At 40.7% G+C, this 18,381-nt stretch overlaps 1 protein-coding gene across 3 annotated transcripts in view; it reads left to right on the top strand.

The window, feature by feature from the left end:
- wnt5b (wingless-type MMTV integration site family, member 5b) overlaps positions 1-17,657 on the top strand; it is a 145,122-nt gene extending 127,465 nt beyond the window's left edge. For all 3 annotated transcript variants that reach the window (XM_060839882.1, XM_060839883.1, XM_060839880.1), the window contains exons 4-5: positions 5,094-5,386; positions 15,464-17,657. In XM_060839882.1, coding sequence (XP_060695865.1) covers positions 5,094-5,386; positions 15,464-15,922 — 752 coding nt within the window. In that variant the 3' untranslated portion in view covers positions 15,923-17,657. The remainder of the gene's footprint in view (positions 1-5,093; positions 5,387-15,463) is intronic.
- The last annotated feature ends 724 nt before the right edge of the window (positions 17,658-18,381 follow it).

Genomic DNA, 18,381 nt, shown 5'->3' with positions numbered 1-18,381 from the left:
GGGAGAGTGCGGCTGGGTGAATGGGATAGAGTGTTCGGGGGTGAGTGGGGGAGTGTGCAGGGGGGGTGAGTGGGGGAGTGTGCAAGGGGGGGTGAGTGGGGGAGTGTGCGGGGGGGTGAGTGGGGGAGTGTGCGGGGGGGTGAGTGGGGGAGTGTGCGGGGGCGTGAGTGGGGGAGTGTGCGGGGAGGGGTGAGTGGGGGAGTGTGCGGGGTGGGGTGAGTGGGGGAGAGTGCGGGGGGTGTGGGGGAGTGTGCGGCCGGAGTGAGTGGGGGAAGAGTGTGGGGGGTGAGTGGGGGAGAGTGTAGGGGGGTGAGTAGGGGAAGGGAGTGACGGGGTGAGTGGGGGAGAGACTGGCGGGGTTGAGTAGGGGAGAGTGTTGGGGTGTGAGTGAGGGATTGTGCGGGGGTGGTGAGTGGTGGAGAGTCAAGGGGGGTGAGTGGAGGTGTGTGCGAGGGGGGTGAGTGGAGGAGTGTGCGAGGGGGGTGAGTGGAGGAGTGTGCGAGGGGGGTGAGTGGAGGAATGTGCGAGGGGGGTGAGTGGAGGAGTGTGCGAGGGGGGTGAGTGGAGGAGTGTGCAAGGGAGGTGAGTGGAGGAGAGTGCAAGGAGGTGAGTGGAGGAGAGTGCGAGGTGGGTGAGTGGGGGAGAGCACGAGGGGGCTGAGTGGGGGAGAGCGCGAGGTGGGTGAGTGGGGGAGAGCGCGAGGGGGGTGAGTGGGGGAGAGTGCAGCAGATTTGAGTGGGGGAGTGTGCGGGGCGTTAGGTGGGTAAGGATGTGGTGAGGTGAATGGGGGCGAGTCCGGGGGGAGAGTGGGGTAGAGTGCAGGGGGGTGAGTGGGGGTGGGTGTGTGGGAGGGTGAGTGGGGGAAGTGTAGTGGGTGAGTGGGGGATTGTGCGGGGGTGGTGAGTGGGGGAGAGTGCGAGGGTGGTGAGTGGGGAAGAGTGCGAGGGGGGTGAGTGGGGGAGAGTGCGAGGGGGGTGAGTGGGGGAGAATGTGGGAGGGTGTGGGGGTGAGTGGGGGAGGGTGTGGGGTGTGCGTGGGGGTGAGTGCGGCGAGGGGCAGCGGGGGAGAGTGTGGTGGGGGGAGTGTGTGGGGGAGTGTGCGGAGAGGGTAAGTGGGGGAGAGTGTGGAGGGTGAGTGGGGAGGGTGCGGGGGGTTAGTGAGGGAGAGGGTGAGTGGAGGAGTGTGCGGGGGGTGAGTGGAGGAGTGTGTGGAGGGTGAGTGGGGGGGTGAGTGGGGGAGAGTGCGGCGAGGGTGAGTTGGGGAGTGCGCGGGGGCGTGAGTGGGTGAGGGTGAGTGGGGGAGGGTGAGTGTGGGGAGGAGGGTGTGAGGCTGGTGAGGGTGCCCTGGGGAGGGAGGGTGTGGGGATGGAGAGGGTGCCCTGGGGAGGGAGGCTGTGGGAGTGGAGAGGGTGCTGCTTGAAACCCCACGACTTTGTCCTGGGACTCTTGAACACAGTTTGGAAACCCTGGATTAAGTAATCAGTCCAAATGATTATGTAGGATTGCATTGATGATATGGTGCAGAAAGAGACCTTTTTATGCCTATGAGTCATATCCAGAGTTTATGCTCCAATTCAGTAGCCACACTCTTCTCATCTTTATGCAACTTTGAAACTCTCTGTTCCCTCAAACAGTTCTCCAGATTTCCCTTAAATGTACTATTCATTGGGATCACTCCCTGTTGCAGCAAGTTTCACATCCTCACCACTCTGTGGGTAACAAATCTGAACTATCTGTGGGCTTTCTAGGTGGCTATCTTTTATTGATCACCTCTAGATATGCCCTTTCCCACAAAGAAAACATTCTCTGCAACTACTCCAGCAAAACCTTTCCAAATTTTAAACACCTCAATTTTGAGAGAAGAGAGCCAGTTCTTTCTCAATATGCATATGTAGAGCAAGATTTTTCAATCCATTTAGTCAACTTTATAACTTTTGTTCATATTTCATGAAGCTGTATAAAACTAAATCTTCAGGAATTTTAACTTCATTAAGTAAAGAACTGTGTCCTTGTGTAACTTAAATTAAAATACTAATGGTATCAAAACCTTGGTATTTCATTCAGTAATCATTAAATGATGTCTTGTTGCTTTAGTTAATGTACTCTGCCTCTTTTGTGAATTACATTAACCATCTAGTGCCTTTATTTAAATTCATTGTTGCTTCTGATATTTTTCAAATTGACCCACAAACTCATTAACATTTAATTAATACTTACACCTCTGAATTTCTATTATCATTGCACTATTTCTACCTATTTAATATTACCTGATTTTGACCTTTCTCAATTCATCTGCTGCTGAAACCCTCATTCATGCCATCGTTATGTCTAGACTTGACTATTCCAATGCATTCCTGGCTGGTCTCCCACATTCTCCCCTCTGTAAACTTGAGATCATCCAAAATTCTGCTGCTTTTGTGGTTCAAAGTCACATTTTGTTTTATATCGCTCCAGTGAAGCGTCTTGTGAAATTTTGTTATAGAATCATAGAATCCTTACAGTGTGGAAGCAGGCCATTCAGCCCACTGAGTTCGCACCCAAGCCTCTGAAGAGCATACCAGCTGGACGCATCCCCCTGCCCTATTCCTGTAACCCTGCATTTCCATAACAAACCTATCTATCCTCTACATCACATTATTATGTTAAAAGGTGCTAAATAAATACAAGCTTTTTAAAAAAATTGTTGTTTATCTTATTAGTACTATGTTTAATTCTCTACTTTAATTATCAAAATTTAACAATAGAATGACAACATGCAATTGCATATCAAGAGTCCTGAGGTGCATCACAGCCAATTGATTTTTTGAATGTAGCCCATGTTGCACTAGATACAAATATGGCAGACAAGGCCCCACAGATTTATCTTGAAGGCAATGGTTGAGAAATAATAATTAGGTCATGGTCCACACTTCTTAAAATAGGCAAATGTTATCTGTTATGTCCAGATAATAACTAAGAAGATGAAGGTTTTGGAGAAACTAAAATATGCAAGTGGTTATATCTAAGGCAATATCCTATGTGAGATGTCAAAATATATGTTTTCTTATACAAGTGTTGGAGACGTACTTAAGATGCTAGCAACCTTCTTACAGTTTACACAAGATTTATAAAATAAAGTGTACAAATATAACTGTAAGGCCTGGTCTGTCTCCGTTTGAGTAATTTTGTCTTATTGACCTGGTGACTTTGTTGTGTTACTGAAAAACTGTCACATTGGGCGAGGGTGGAATACTGAAATAGCTCCAGAGAGGCCGTCAACACATCACCCTTTATTTACATGTAAAGAGACTTGACACCAATTCAATTCCCTTAGAGCCCATAGTCGATATGTAATTGAGTCCAGGGTTTACGAGGCCATCCACATGAACGTGGGGAGCAGCTGGCAGCAATGTTCGTCCTTGTTGGCACTCTGCCCACTGCCCCACCAATGTAGCTCTGTCTGCATCCAATTCTAGCCACCAGACATAACGTCTCACCAACATCTTCATTTTGGATAGCCATGGATGAACCTGATGGAGTTCAGCCAGTATTTGGCGGTGACCTTTGGCTCTGGATATTCACTCTTGGTCCCCATAATATGCCGTCATCTCAGGTGAACTGGTGTCTCCAGGTCCAAAAAAGTTTCAATTCTGGTTGTGATGGCCATTTGGTCTCCTCCATAACCACCAACTGTTTCAGTTTAGACAGGACCAAATTTTTTTGCATTCAAAATTTGATATTATCAGCTATGACTAGAAGTGTGTCCAGAAACTTGAAAATACTACGGACTCTTCCAGTGGTGGAAGCACCAGTGGTGTATCTGCCAGTGGGAGGTGGCTCAGTGTATCTAGATTTGCCACTTGGCCTCCTGGACGTAGTGTAATTATATACACTTAATATTAGAGCCCACCACGAAATTCAGCCTAAAGCTATGGGCAGGGAGAAAGTGAGACTGCAGATGCTGGAGATCAGAGTCAAGAGTGTGGTGCTGGAAATACACAGCAGGCCAGATTCCTGATGAAGGGCTTATGCCCAAAGCATCGATTCTCCTGCTTCTCGGATGCTGCCTGACCTGCTGTGCTTTTTCCAGCACCACACACTGAAGCTATGGGCCACACTGTTTTGTCCTCCTTGTAGACCTTGCAGGGGTTTATGGTCCATTATTATCGCAAATTTATGTCCCTAAAGGCTTTGTTTTGTGTTTTTGCTGTGAGCTGCTCTCGAATCTCACTCCTGTTAGCACTGAAGTAACTTCACAGAGACTGGTATCCTATCACCAAGTCACCCTTGATTTATATGTGGAAAGTCCTTGACACCGATCCAGCTCCCCAAGAGCCAGTTCTCAGAGAGAACAGGATAGCTGACACTCTTGTTCTCATCTGTCAGCCAGGGCTCCCTGATTGGACCAGATTCACCACCCCAATCAGGGAACTCATATTCTATGAATTCCATCTGGCTGACCTCATTATCATCACTACAGCATCGGAACTGACATTCCAGACATTCCATTTCTATCCAACAACTACGTGTACATGAGTGTAAATGTAGTCATCTGTGTATTTACTGAAACCGTGCAAAGATAAAATAGCTCCATTGATCGTGTTGGATAATGTTTGATTCTTTGTTGCTGATGCTCCAGGCCAGACCAGTAATGTGACACTGTAATTGAGTTTTGTGTACATAGAAGAGAAAATATTTGAATCTCAAACTTGATCACTATTCAGTCACTCTTGCTGGAAAATACCTTGTTTGAAATAAGGTCAGATCATCAACGCCCTCCAATTTTAATAGCCTGATAACTTTCAGGACACCATTTTAGCTCATTCAAAACGTATCAATTTACTCAGTTAAGTCAGGTCCTTTGACTTTAGTATCATGTGTGGATAAAATTGCACTTCTTTAAGGTATTCACCAAATTCTTTTTCAGAGAAATGGGGCAAAATATTAAAAAAACTGGGAACAAATATATGCATATTCAGATATAAAAGAAGACAAATGTCAATATATAACTGTCATAAATATTTACTTGTTTGAAACCAGGGAATCTACAGTAGAAATGCATTAATATACATAATTATATGCATATTGACCATACGTTGTTTCATCCGGTTTCAGGGAGCCGGGAGACTGCCTTCACCTATTCCATCTCAGCTGCTGGTGTAGTAAATGCAATAAGTCGTGCATGTCGTGAGGGGGAGCTCTCAACCTGTGGGTGCAGTCGTGCTGCCAGACCCAAAGACCTTCCCCGGGACTGGCTGTGGGGAGGTTGTGGGGACAATGCAGAATACGGTTACAGGTTTGCCAAAGAATTTGTGGATGCCAGGGAAAGGGAGAAGAATTACCCAAAAGGCTCAGAGGATCATGCCAGGACATTAATGAACCTGCAAAATAATGAAGCTGGCAGAAGGGTAAGAAATGAACAGAGGTGAACTCTGGTCTATCCTTTATTCCTCATTTCCGGCAAGAAAACATTTTCCATCTCCAGCATGTTCCCAAAACTTATTTGTATCACCATCTGTCTTTGTGTTTGTCAGTTTTGATATTTTCTTAGTTGTTTGACCTTTGTTCTGTCCACTATCTCTGCTTATCCACCTTTTTAATCTATATTTAACTATCTCTCTCTTTACTTGTCTTATTATACTGTTCTCATCTTTTCATTTTCTGTTATGCATTTCTGCATGACGTAATGTGAAATTATGGATAATTTTTATTTGATTTCCATGTTCACACTATATTCTTCTATATTTTAATGTTTTCTCGAGCTGAAATTGAACATTTTACACTTTACAGGTGTAAGGAGATCTCAGATGTATGTAAGAGTAATAGGGTTGTAATGGTGGGGGATTTTAACTTCCCAAACATCTACTGGAACTGTAATAGTGTTAAAGGCTTGGATGGGGAGAGTGTTACAAGAGTGTACAAAAAAAACTCTTATTCAATATGTGGATGTACCTACTTGACCTTCTGTTGGGAAATGAGGAAGGGCAAGGGACTGAGGTGTCAGTAGGAGAGTACCTTGTGGCAAATGATCATAATTCTATTAGTTTTAAAACCATTATAGAGTGGGATAGAATTAATCAAAAAGTTAAAGTTCTAAATTGGAGTAAGGCTAATTTTGACGGTGTTAGACAGGAATTCTCAAAAGTTAATTTGGAGGAGGATGTTTGCAGGTAAAGGGATGGTTTGGAAGTGGTAAGTCTTGAAAAATGAGAGAACAAGTGTTCAGAGACAGTACGTTCCTGTTCATATGAAGCACAAAGTTGGGATGACGAGAGAACTTGAGGCTCTGGTAAAGGAAAAGAAGGACGCATAAATTAGGTAGAGACAGCTGGGATCGAGTGAAGTCTGAGAAATGAATAAGGGCAGTAGGAGTATATTTAAGAGTAACATCAGGAGAGCAAAAGGGGGCATGAGATAGCTTTGGCAAATTGAGTTAGGGAGAACCCAAAGAGATTCTGTAAGTACATTAAGGGCGAAACAGTAACTATGGAGAGAGTATGGCATCTTAAAAGATCTATGTGTGAACTACAGGGTAATGGATAAGATATGAAATAAATATATCACGTCAGTATTTACTGTGGACATGGAAACTAAGGAACTTGGGGAAATAAATAGTGATGTTTTGAAAACAGTTTATATTACAGGAGAGGAGGTGTTGGAGGTTTTAAAATACATAAAAGTAGGTAAATCACTGGGATTTATCAGGTGTTTCCCATAACTTTGTGGGAAGCAAGGGAAGAGATGCTGGACCCCTTGCTGCGATATTTATATCATTGATAGCCATGGGTCAGGTCCCAGACTACACATTGGCTAATGTGGTCCGATTATTTAAGAAAGACTGTAAGGTAAAGCCAGGGAATTGTAGACCAGTGAGTCTGACATCAGTGGTGGGTAAGTTGTTGGAGGGATTCTGAGCAACAGGATTTACGTGCATTTGGATACGCAAGAGATAATTAGGGGTAGTCGACATGGCATTGTGCATGAGAGATCATGTCTCACTAAATTGAGTTTTTTGGAGAGGTGTCAAAGAAGATTGATGAAGGCAGAGTGGTAGATGTGATTGATATGGATTTCAGCAAGATGCTGACAAGATTCCACATGATAGATTGGTTAGTAAGGTTAGATCACGTGGGATCAAGGGGGAACCCAGCCAATTGAATACAAAATTGCCTTGAAGGTCAGGGACAGAGGGTGGTGGTGGAGCTTGCTTCTCAGACTAGTGGCCTGTGACCAGCGGTGTGTCACAAGGATCAGTGCTGAGTCCACTGCATTCTGTCTTTTAGATAAATGATTTGGATGTGAATATGGGAGATTTGGTTAATAAGTTTGGTGGATAGTGAGGAAGTGTATCTCAGCATATGATGGGATCTTGATCAGATGGGCCAAGGAGAAGGAGATGGAGTTTAATTTAAGTGAATGTGAGATGTTGCATTTTGGTAAGGCAAATTAGGGCTGGTCTTATACAGTGAATGGTAGGGACATGGGGAACATTGGCAAACAAATAAGGCAAAGCGATGCACATGCAGAAAGTGAAGTCGCAGGTAGACAGTGTTGACAGGGAAGGCATTGGCATGAAGCCTTTATTGATCAGTGCAATAAATAAGTTGGAATGTCATGTTGCAGCTGTACAGGACATTGTTGAAGTCAGTTTTAGAATACTGCATACAATTCTAGTCACCCTTTTATAAGAAAGATGTTGTTAAAGTTGAGAGGGTGCAGAAAAAACTTTAAAAATTGCAAGCAAGTTGCTGTGATAGGAGGGTTTGACTTATAGGAAGAGGCTTGATAGGCTGGGACTTTTTTCTGTGGAGCATCAGAGGCTGAGGAGTGACTTTACAGAGGTTTATAAAATCATGAGGGGCATGGATAGGGTGAATAGCCAAGGTCTGTTTTGAGGGTGGGGGAGGCCAGAACTAAAGGGCATAGGTTTAAGGTGAAGGGGGAAAAATTTAAAAGGGAACTTTTTCATGATGAGGGTGGTGCTTGAAAAGTGTGGTGCTGGAAAAGCACAGCCAGTTAGGCAGTATCCGAGGACCAGGAGAGTCGACATTTCGAGCAAAACTTCTTCATCAGGAATGCCTGATGAAGAGTCATTCCTGGTGAAGAGTTTATGCTCGAAACATCGACTCTTCTGCTCCTCGGATGCTGCCTGACCAGCTGTGCTTTTCCAACACCACACTTTTTGACTCTGATCTCCAGCATCTGCAGTCCTCACTTTCTCCAGAGGGTGGTGCTTGTTTGGAACGAGCTATCAGAGGAAGTGTAGGAGGCAGGTATACAATTACAACATTTCAAAGGCTTCGGGATGAATAGGAAGGGTTTAGAGGGATATGGGCCAAATGTTGGTAAATGAGACTAGGCCAGAATGGGATGTCTGGTCAGTGCAGACGAGTTGGACCAAAGGGGCTGTTTCCGTGCTGTATATCTGTATTACCTTGTTTACCATGGAATTTCATTTTTCCATAAGATTTTTATCTGTTTGAATATTTCTTTAGGCAGTTTAGTGTCACAGGGATGTAAGCTGCTACTTACCTATTCTGATTTTTTTTTTCTATTTTACATTTATGTTTAGCACCTTTTCCTTCGATCCATTTTCCTCAATGTCAGAATTTTTAGTTTTTAAGCACTATCATGTTTGTCATGTGATAATATTATGTATTGGATACAGTCTATATGGAACAAACAAGCTAGATGTGGTTTAGTGTTTGCATCGTGTATTCCAAGATCTGAAATTATAACTTCTCGCTGGGATTACACGCATTGAGACATTGATTAGGTGACTAATATTACTGACTGAATCAGTATTTTTGTTAATGTGATAGTAGAGTGGGAGTGTCAAACATCTCTGGGTGGACATAGTCATTATTATTGTGATCATTGGACCAAGTGACATTATGATCTGCTCTTGCCTTGCAGATTAGTCTGCTCCCCCTTTGAATGATGCACTGTGGCATTACTGCTTTTACAGGCAAATGAGTTCTTACAATTTAATAGCTTTTCAGCCTCGTGTGTGAACCATCACTTGAGTACAATAAGTATTTTTGGTCCTAGGAGGAGAGAATCTTACTCTTGTAAAGTAACTGTAGAATTATTTAAATCACGTTATACTGTATATCATTTGACAAGTCATATTCATACTGTTTTTCTACATTTTTTCCCCTGCCTTTTCCCTGTACCTCTACAAATTGCTTGTTCTTTTTCAGATGCTTATCTTATTTCTTTCTGAAAAGAGTTAATTGAATCTGCTTCCCCCAATCTGTTGGACAGTGCATTTTTGTTCCCAACAAATTCATAGAGACGTCATCGCCTTCAGTCCTCTGCCAAGTTTTTCACAAAAACCACTGCTAAGTGCCATGATTTGATTTACCGCGTGTTGGCCAAGGTTACCTCAGTCAGAGCAGGTCTTATCTGGAGGTGGTGATAAGGTACCACAAATTAGACGACTGAATAAGAGCCCTTAATGTTGGAGGTAATATGTAAGCATGGATAGAGAATTAGCTGACCATGTGAACACAGAAAATTGTTGTAAGGGAGGCATTTTCAGGATAGTAACCTGTGACTAGTGGTACGCCACAGGGTTGAGTGCAGGGGGCAAAAGTATTTACAGTATATGTGAATGACTTGAATGAGGAAAGTGACTGTACTGTAGCCAAGTCTGCAGCTAACACAAAAATAGGTGGGAAAGCAAATGGTGTGGATGACTGAGATTCTGCAGAGGTTGAGCAAATGGACCAAAACCTGGCAGCTGGAATATATCGTAAGGAAGTGTGACTTTATGCACTTTAGCAAGAATACAGGAGTTCAATATTATTTAAATGGAAAAACAGTGAAGAAAGTGGTGGAATGAGGAATTTATGAGACCTTATCTATGAATAAAAAAAATAGGACCCAAGTACAGTGGTTAATAGGGAAGGCAAATGGGATGTTGGACTTTATTTCACAAGGAATGGAGTATAAAAGTAGAAGGTTTTGCTAAAACTATACAAGGCATTAATCAGACCATAACTGGAATGCTGCGAACAGCTTTGGAAAGCTTATCTAAAGAAAGATATACTGGCATTGGAGGCAGCTCAGAGAAGTTGCACTGGGCTGATCCCGGTATGGAGGGACTGTCTTCTGAGGAGAGGTTGAATAGATTGGGTCTGTACTCATTGGAATTAAGAATAATGAGAGTTGGCCTTATTAAAACATAGAAGATTGTTAGGAGAGTTGACAGGGTAGATGCAGAAAGGATGGCTTCTCCCTGTGGGAGGGTCTCGGGCCAGATCGAATAATCTCAGAATAAGGGGTTACACATTTAAGATAGAGGTGAGAATGAATTTCTCCTCTCTGAGGGTAGTGAATGTGTGAAATTCATTACTACAGAGTGCTGTTGAGACTGACTCATGAAGTATATTTGAGGCTGAGATAGACTTTTTAGTTAGTGAAGAGGAATTGAGGGTTTGGGGGAAAAGGGAGAAAAATGATATGGAAGGTTATCATTATCAGCCAAGATCTCGTTGATTGACACAGCAGGTATAATGGGCTGACTGGCTTACTTCTGCTCTGATACCTTATGTCTTAGGGAGAAAGAATTGAATCTTGTGCTGGGCATTTAATCTGATTGAACTAACCAAGGACCTAAGTCGATCTACCAAATTCTCAAGAGACTTTTGAACTTTTCATACAACAATAAGCAATATGAAATCAAAAGAAACTGATGAAAAGAGCCTAGGTTTTAAAAACATTACAAGCAAGATTCACTAGATTAATTCCAAGATGAAAGGCTTGTATTATAAGGAAAGCTGGAGCAGTTTAGACCTATACTCACTAGAATTCAGAAGGTTGAGGAGATCTAATTGAGGTATATAAAATGCTAAAGGGGATTGATAAAGTAAATGTAGAGCAGATGTTTCCCTTGTAGGGTAATCTAGAACAAGAGATTGTCGTTTTATGCTAAGGGGTGGCAGATTTAAAACAGAAATGAGGAGGATTTACTTCTCTCAAAGAGACATGAATCTGTGGAATTCTCTACCCCAGAGTGTGGTGGATGCCAGGACATTGAGACAATTACTGAGGAGATAGACAGATTTTTACTTAGTCATGGGTTGAAAGTGTATGGAAGGTGGGCAAGAATATAGAGTTGAGGCTGGGATGAAACCAGCCATGATTGTATTAAATGTCCTGGAAGAGGCTCCAGGAGATAGATTCTTCTGTTCCTACTTATGTTCCTATTAAAATGGTATCTATCTTTTCTGACAGACAATAAGCATAAATCTTGTTTAGTGGTTAATTTGATAGCATTGAAAAATATAAGCTGTAATTTCAACTGGTGTAGTAAAAGGTCAGCTTTATGATTTAAAAATTCCTGTTCCTCAATTCCAGGCAGTGAGTTTCACAAGTCCCTTTCAGCAATGAGCACCTGTTTCCATCCCAGTTATGGAAGGCTGTGAATTTGAGGAGCTGGGTTCACTGCGAGTCAGAAACCAGACTGAATTGTTGTTTTCTTCACTGTTATGAAGGCATAGATCATATTATTTTACCTTAAGAGGAAGAATAACACAATGCAGGAGAAATGGAGTTAGAAATTAGCAAATGGGTGGGAAATAATTTGCTTAGTCTTTGTAAAATGGATTATATTTGTGACCATTATTAATAGCAACTACATGATATAATTGGTTTGAGTCTACCATTCTGCCTGTTTCTAATATTGCCCAATAGTTTGCCAGTTTTATGTGGGTTACATTCTGTGATTATCTTCAATTGTATATGAAAGGTCACAAAGCAATATCCTCAGTATAAACTATTTGTCTAAACAACTACAGTATATTTACAAAAAGCCAGGTGAAAGGAAACTGACTCCAAATACATTAGAAAGTGTGAAATTTAATCTTAAATGTACCTTAAGAATAAAAAAAAGTCCAGCTCAATCTCTAAACCAAATTTGTTTTCCATTGTCAATGCTATGAAAGTTTAATATGTATCTGGAAAGAAAATGCCTTCTTGTCCTTACACATTCATTCCTAACCACCTGCCTTTTCGGTATTTTCAGATTTCATGCAGCTGAAATTGACTCCTGCCTCCCCATAAAGTTTGGGCTGATGTTTGCTTCAAGCTGTTATCTGCTTTTTTGTAGCCACCTTAGCCTTTGATACATTGTTTCCTTGGACAGGGCCTGATATCTGCTTGTTAATATAATCATGTGAAGCTTCACAGATTTACTGATTATTTTTACAACTATTATCCATGCACTGGCCCCAATATCTTGACTTGCCTCACTGCTTATGTTTATTATGTGGCAAGTGACTCCGTTCCAGTGATTCCTGATGGTGTGCTCATAAGTTTGACCATTAATCTGGCCACTTTATTGACACATGAGGACTCAGCTACTAAGTGTGAATTTATCCTTGACATTCCTTTAGTTTTGCTTAAAGTTCTGTAGTCTCCCTCCACACACACACACACACACACACACACACACACACACTTTTCTTTTAGTTTATTGTGCATTTGATAATTATTACAGTTTGCACACTATTAAACCAGGTATCTATTTTATAAAGTGCAGAAAACACACATATCTGATTCAGCTTATAGCCAGCATCTTCTTTCAAACATAATCCTTTAGTTTATCTCCTTTTACATAGTTTAACATTACTAAGGAGCTGAGGAGTGATATTCCTTTATTTATTTCCTCTTGATGAATCAGATGGTCTCCTTTGGCACAAAGGCAAAATACAATGGATGCTGCAAGTGTAAAATAATAATACCCACCAAGAGAATAACCACAATTGGATTCTGTATTCTAATTGAAGCACTTCATGGTCTTTTACACGGACAAAATAATATGAATTCTTTTACAGTCATGTGTTCAACAAATAGACCCTGGTACTGTATTTGTTCTAGCTACTGCTTCATGATAAAGCAGTCACAAGCCCAATTGTCTATGCATTAACATTGAGCTGAAGTAACTGAGCAAGTGTGCAGTACTGAGAGTCACATTTAATAATTTTAGTAATATTTACAAATTTTCAGATTTCTGAAAAAAATATCTATATTATTGTACATTGAAAAAATACGAACAACAGTGGTGACCAGTCTCTAAACAGATCCGAATCTATTGTTTTGTTAGAGGACATAATAATCTACCTATTGACCAGCTCTCAATCCCCCTCACTATTTTATCACTAATAATGGATCTTGTAGAGAATCTTCTGATGCACTATCATGTTGGGTTCACCCAACATGCCCTTCTCTAACTGAGCAAATTCATTGCATTGCTAATTTTTCACTCAAATATCTTGTCAGTTATTGTTGTGATTGTAATTACAAAATGTTTCACTATGAACACATATTTAAGGAATTTGTGAAGATTGTAAAATGAAAATTATACAAGTTCATAAGCTGAGACAGACCTACTATTGTGCTGTTAATGTTCAACTCTGTTGCTATGTGGGATCAACGTGTAAGAGAATGATGCAGAATAATGCAAACAGCTCAGGGTTCAATCCCCATACAGGCTCTGGTGGTTCTTGGGACCTATCTCTTCATCTTACCCATAGCAATGCAGTTGCTATATTACTTTGAGTTCTTGGATCTTCTTTGCTGCTGGAATCTTGCAAAAGTAGCTGAGACCAGGGCAGCACCATATACATTTTCTCCAATACAATCACAATCCTGAGTGTCAGTTTACTGTCAAGTGTGATCTTTCAAATCACTTGTAGCTTAAACATAACTGCACAACTCCTCTACAATTTGTGACCTGGAAAAAGTATCTTTCCCCAAGGCTTAATTCCATTTCTTCAATTTTTCTCAGCTGAAGTCATCTATATCTTGTCCACCTATCTTTTTAACTGCCTCAATACCAGTGTGTGGCCTGCTTTTGGAGACACATTTTCTGTTCCTCTGAGTCAGAGCTAAGATCTTGTCTGTTCTCATATTTCCATATGATTTCCCTGTTATTTGTTGCTTCATTTCTCCTCCAGGACTCTTCCACAATTTTTCAATGGACTAGCTTGAATTGGCTTTCGAAATGCCTACTTCTGGTCCAGTCTTGTATGCCTTTCCCCTGACTCCAGCCTCCTCATCTATATAGATCTGCATAGATTTACCTTGCAACTTGTGGCTGGCTTGCTGGACTTCACTTTCCTTGCAGTCTCATTTCTACTGCTCCTTGGCCCTCTGCTGGTGATCCAGGTCTGTTGATGCACAATCCGAAAACACTACACACTGGAAGACTGAGTATCACCTTCTCACTCATGGCTGGTTTTACCCCTCCTTATCCCTCCGTTTCCACTGACAATAGCCAACTATTAGTACTCTGCCATTTGAATTTCTGGTAGACTGGGGTCCATTCCACAACAGTTTCTGAAGTTGGAGATCTGGAAGTGGTCAATCATCACTTCTCCCTGTCATTCTTCTCTCTTACCACCTTTCCAGGTGTGATTATACCTCAGCCACCTTCTGTGCCTTGCTTGGCATTTTTTGAGAATGCATTTTTTTCTAAATTTACTTTTGTGAAATTGGCTATGAGTACAATTTTTTATTTTTGTTAATTACTGAGAGCCAGAAGCCAGCATCATGAGTCTCTTTTAGGGCCTATGGTACAAATGGTTGCCAACATAAAATTCAGAACCTTATACTGTCACCACTCGCAGAGTCATAGAGATGTACAGCAAGAAAACAGTCCTTTGGTCCAACTCATCTATGCGGACCCAGACTTCCTATATAAGTCTAGTCCAATTTGTCAGCATTTGGCCTATATCCCTCTAAACCCCTTTTATTTACATACCTATCCAAATGCCTTTAAAATGTTGTAATTTGTACCAGCCTCCACCACTTCCTCTGACAGCTCACTCCATACATACACCATACTCTGTGTGAAAAAGTTGACCCTTAGGTCTGTTTTATATCTTTCCCCTCTCTCCCTAAACCTATGCCCTCCAGCTCTGGACTCCCCCACCCCTGGGAAAATACCTTGCCTATTTACCCTATCTATGTTCCTCATGATTTTATAAACCTCTATGTATCAGTGATGAAATTAGTCCAAAGTCTTGGGAATTCCAGCAACACCTGTTTTTGCTGTAAGACTGCAAGTGAAATGTGCTTCTCTTATTGGAGCCCATATTGTGTTATATCATGGTTATTTCATTTTGTAATCCCCAGTTGGAAATTACAGTTTTTATTATCTCTGTGTAATTTTCTCCTGATGTTGTGAATTTACTTTTGCTGCAATGCCATTTAGAATCTGATAGTTTCTTCATATTCCTTATTCAGATATTTTCAGTAATTAGACACTTCTGAACTTTCTAGTAAAGTTCACTTGTTAGTAATCAGGAAGTTTTAAACTGACTCTCTTGTCTTCCACACTCCAGGGACATTTAGATAAACTGTGGATCACAATTTGTTTGTCTGGAATTAGCAGAGCTGTTAAACATAAATTGTAGCATACGAAATCTAATTTCCAGAGATGTAAATCTTCTGTCCTTCATTTTTTTCTCCCCCAGGCAGTGTACAATCTTGCGGATGTGGCATGCAAGTGTCATGGTGTTTCAGGCTCGTGCAGCTTGAAGACATGCTGGCTTCAACTGGCTGATTTCCGGAAAGTGGGTGATCTGCTGAAGGAAAAGTATGACAGTGCTGCTGCCATGAAAATTAACCGGAAAGGAAAGCTGGAACTAGTAAACAGCCGCTTCAACCCTCCCACTGCAGATGATCTAGTGTATCTCGACCAGAGCCCTGATTATTGTGTTAAGAATAAGACCACAGGCTCCCTGGGCACAACAGGCCGCCTCTGTAACAAGACCTCTGAAGGAATGGATGGCTGTGAGCTCATGTGCTGCGGACGGGGTTATGATCAGTTCAAGACCGTGCGAGTTGAAAGGTGCCATTGTAAATTCCATTGGTGCTGTTACGTCAAATGCAAAAAATGCACGCAAATAGTTGATCAGTTTGTTTGCAAATAAATTTTTAAAAACTTCCTTATGTAAAGGGTGCCTGGAGAGTTCCCACTTTTCCAAAAACAAACTGCTAAAAATGGTGAATGTATAATGCACGTGCTCAGACTTCAGCAAAAGAAAAACAGAATCGGTACTTCACTTACCAGATAAAATGAACTGCTTTATAATCATTTTTAAAAATATATATAATTAACTGGACCTAGTACTGCACTCTGCCTCTAGCCTCTGGCTCTCCTTGTACAATGTATAGTGGATGAGTGACAAGTGTAGCAGTAATGACCGAGTCTTGCCTGCTGACTATTTATTAAAGATGAGGTCACAAATATTTAGCATTCTGACCTAATTTAATTCGGGTTTGAAAGCCATCTTCTGCCTTCTCCTCCCATCAGCATTTTCACCGCCTATTTCAGCAAAGTACCATACTTTATAAATAGGAAACCAGCTTTACACAATAACTGGAACAGGCCAGAAACAATGAAATAGTTTGCTTGTGAATTAAAAGAAGGGAAAGAAAAATATCCCTGTAAGATGTTGATGTCAAATGACATTAATTCATTTTATGTAACGTAATCAATATCTCTCTCTCAAATAGCTAGAAATGTATCATGTATTTTGTGATCTAATAGCCTGCACTGTTTTTGCAAAATTCAATACCTATTTTTGCAAAGTACTTTGTATACTTTAAACTTACATTCTGCACAAATGTGTATATATGCTTGTACTTAGAATCTGTGCCAGAATGAAAACAGGCATGTCACTACCATTTAAACTGCAACCTAACTGGATTTGTGCAAAGGTCCTTATTTTAAGATTTAATAATCTTACATTCATAAAGAGCTGTGGAAGATGATCTACAACAGGACCTTGGTGACATTACAAATAATTTGTAATTCCTGAAAATTTAAAAGGTGAAGCACAGTTATATTTTGAAAGACTGTAAGCATTGAGTATTAAAAAAAAACACATTTGAAAGAATAAACCAAATTTTAAAAACTCATTACAAAATACACAAAAAAGGCTTTCCTAGTTTTAAACAATGGGATCATTTCTTAAAAAGTAGCTGTTCCTTAAGTTATAATGAGACTTAATGACTTTAATGACCAGTTGCTTAATGCAACTGATGATGGAGGGGAGTTCTACGTTTGTAAATAAGAACTTGTATATACCAAATTCAGCCATTGGGTGGGATATTTGTTACATCAAGAGTCCTCACACCTGGATCTCAATGCACTATCTGCAAAAGATTGAAATTGTTTAAATGAAGAATGAATGAAAGAAATGCTCAACACTTGAGGGAGTTTTGCAGTTTATAATTTACAGTTTATAATTGTTTACATTGTATTAGGATGATTAGATAATGTTATTTAACAATATTTTTAACCACACGTGTCTACACTTCATTTCAATGCAATAGACACATAGGCCATTCACTCTCTCACTGTTAGTCTGGACCTACAGCAAAGATTGTAGTTATACTTTTTAATTAAAGCAGATTTGGTAGCTTTAAATTATTTAACAAAGTTTCAGCAGTGAAGATCTCTTTCATGGCAAAGGTTTTGAAAAATGGCAACCTTACATCACAAAGCTATAAATTTATGGAGAATTCTTTATGTTCTTATTTTGCATTTAAGACTAATAGTAAAAAAAACACACTTGGCTATTCTAAATTGTTAGCATCCATGTATATGTCAAGTTATATTGTTGCTTGTTCCTTCTGTTCATTACTCCACCCATTAAATGAACTTGCTTTTATTTTAATAAAATGCCTACACCCTTCTTTGCTAAAGATCTAAAGCGATGGATCATATTCTCATTTAGACAGACTACTTCAATAGCATTAACGATTGTTTGTTTGTCAGAGCCCAAGCGGGCTGGATGGCACAGTAGTGTAGAACATTCTGCTTTCATTTTTAAGGCTTGGAATCAGCTGAAATGCACAAAATTAAAATTTCTTTGCTGTCTACTATGAACAACTGGAATGAGGTTGGGAGGCTTGAGACAGTCTTAAATCAGTTCATGACATCAAAAATCCATCAATTTATAACTACTTAAACTGACCTACTTCAAGAAAGAATTAAAATATCAAGATACTTTAGAACAGATTTGCCAGTGTAGTTTATTTCATATTTATGGTGTAAAGAACTAGGTCCCTTGCTCTGTACCATCTCATCTTTTGTAAAGTTCAAGTTTAATTTCAGGGACACAGTGGGAAATTCAGTCCATTACTGTAAATCCAATCCACCTGGAATTATACACGCATATAAAAACTGATTACTGCAGCTGCTGGAAATCTCAACTAAAAAGTGAAAATTATAGAAATGTTGGGCAGGTCAGGCAGCATCTGTTGAGACAGAGAAACAGAACTAATATTTTAGATTAGCGATCTGATATTCTGATAAAAGGTCATTGATCTGAAGTGTGTGCCAAGTTTTCTATTGACTGCAGAGATGGCATAGGAGACAACT

Source organism: Hemiscyllium ocellatum, chromosome 19 (genome assembly GCF_020745735.1).
Source record: "Hemiscyllium ocellatum isolate sHemOce1 chromosome 19, sHemOce1.pat.X.cur, whole genome shotgun sequence".
Taxonomy (NCBI): domain Eukaryota; kingdom Metazoa; phylum Chordata; class Chondrichthyes; order Orectolobiformes; family Hemiscylliidae; genus Hemiscyllium; species Hemiscyllium ocellatum.
This window is presented reverse-complemented; position numbering and strand designations above follow the sequence as displayed.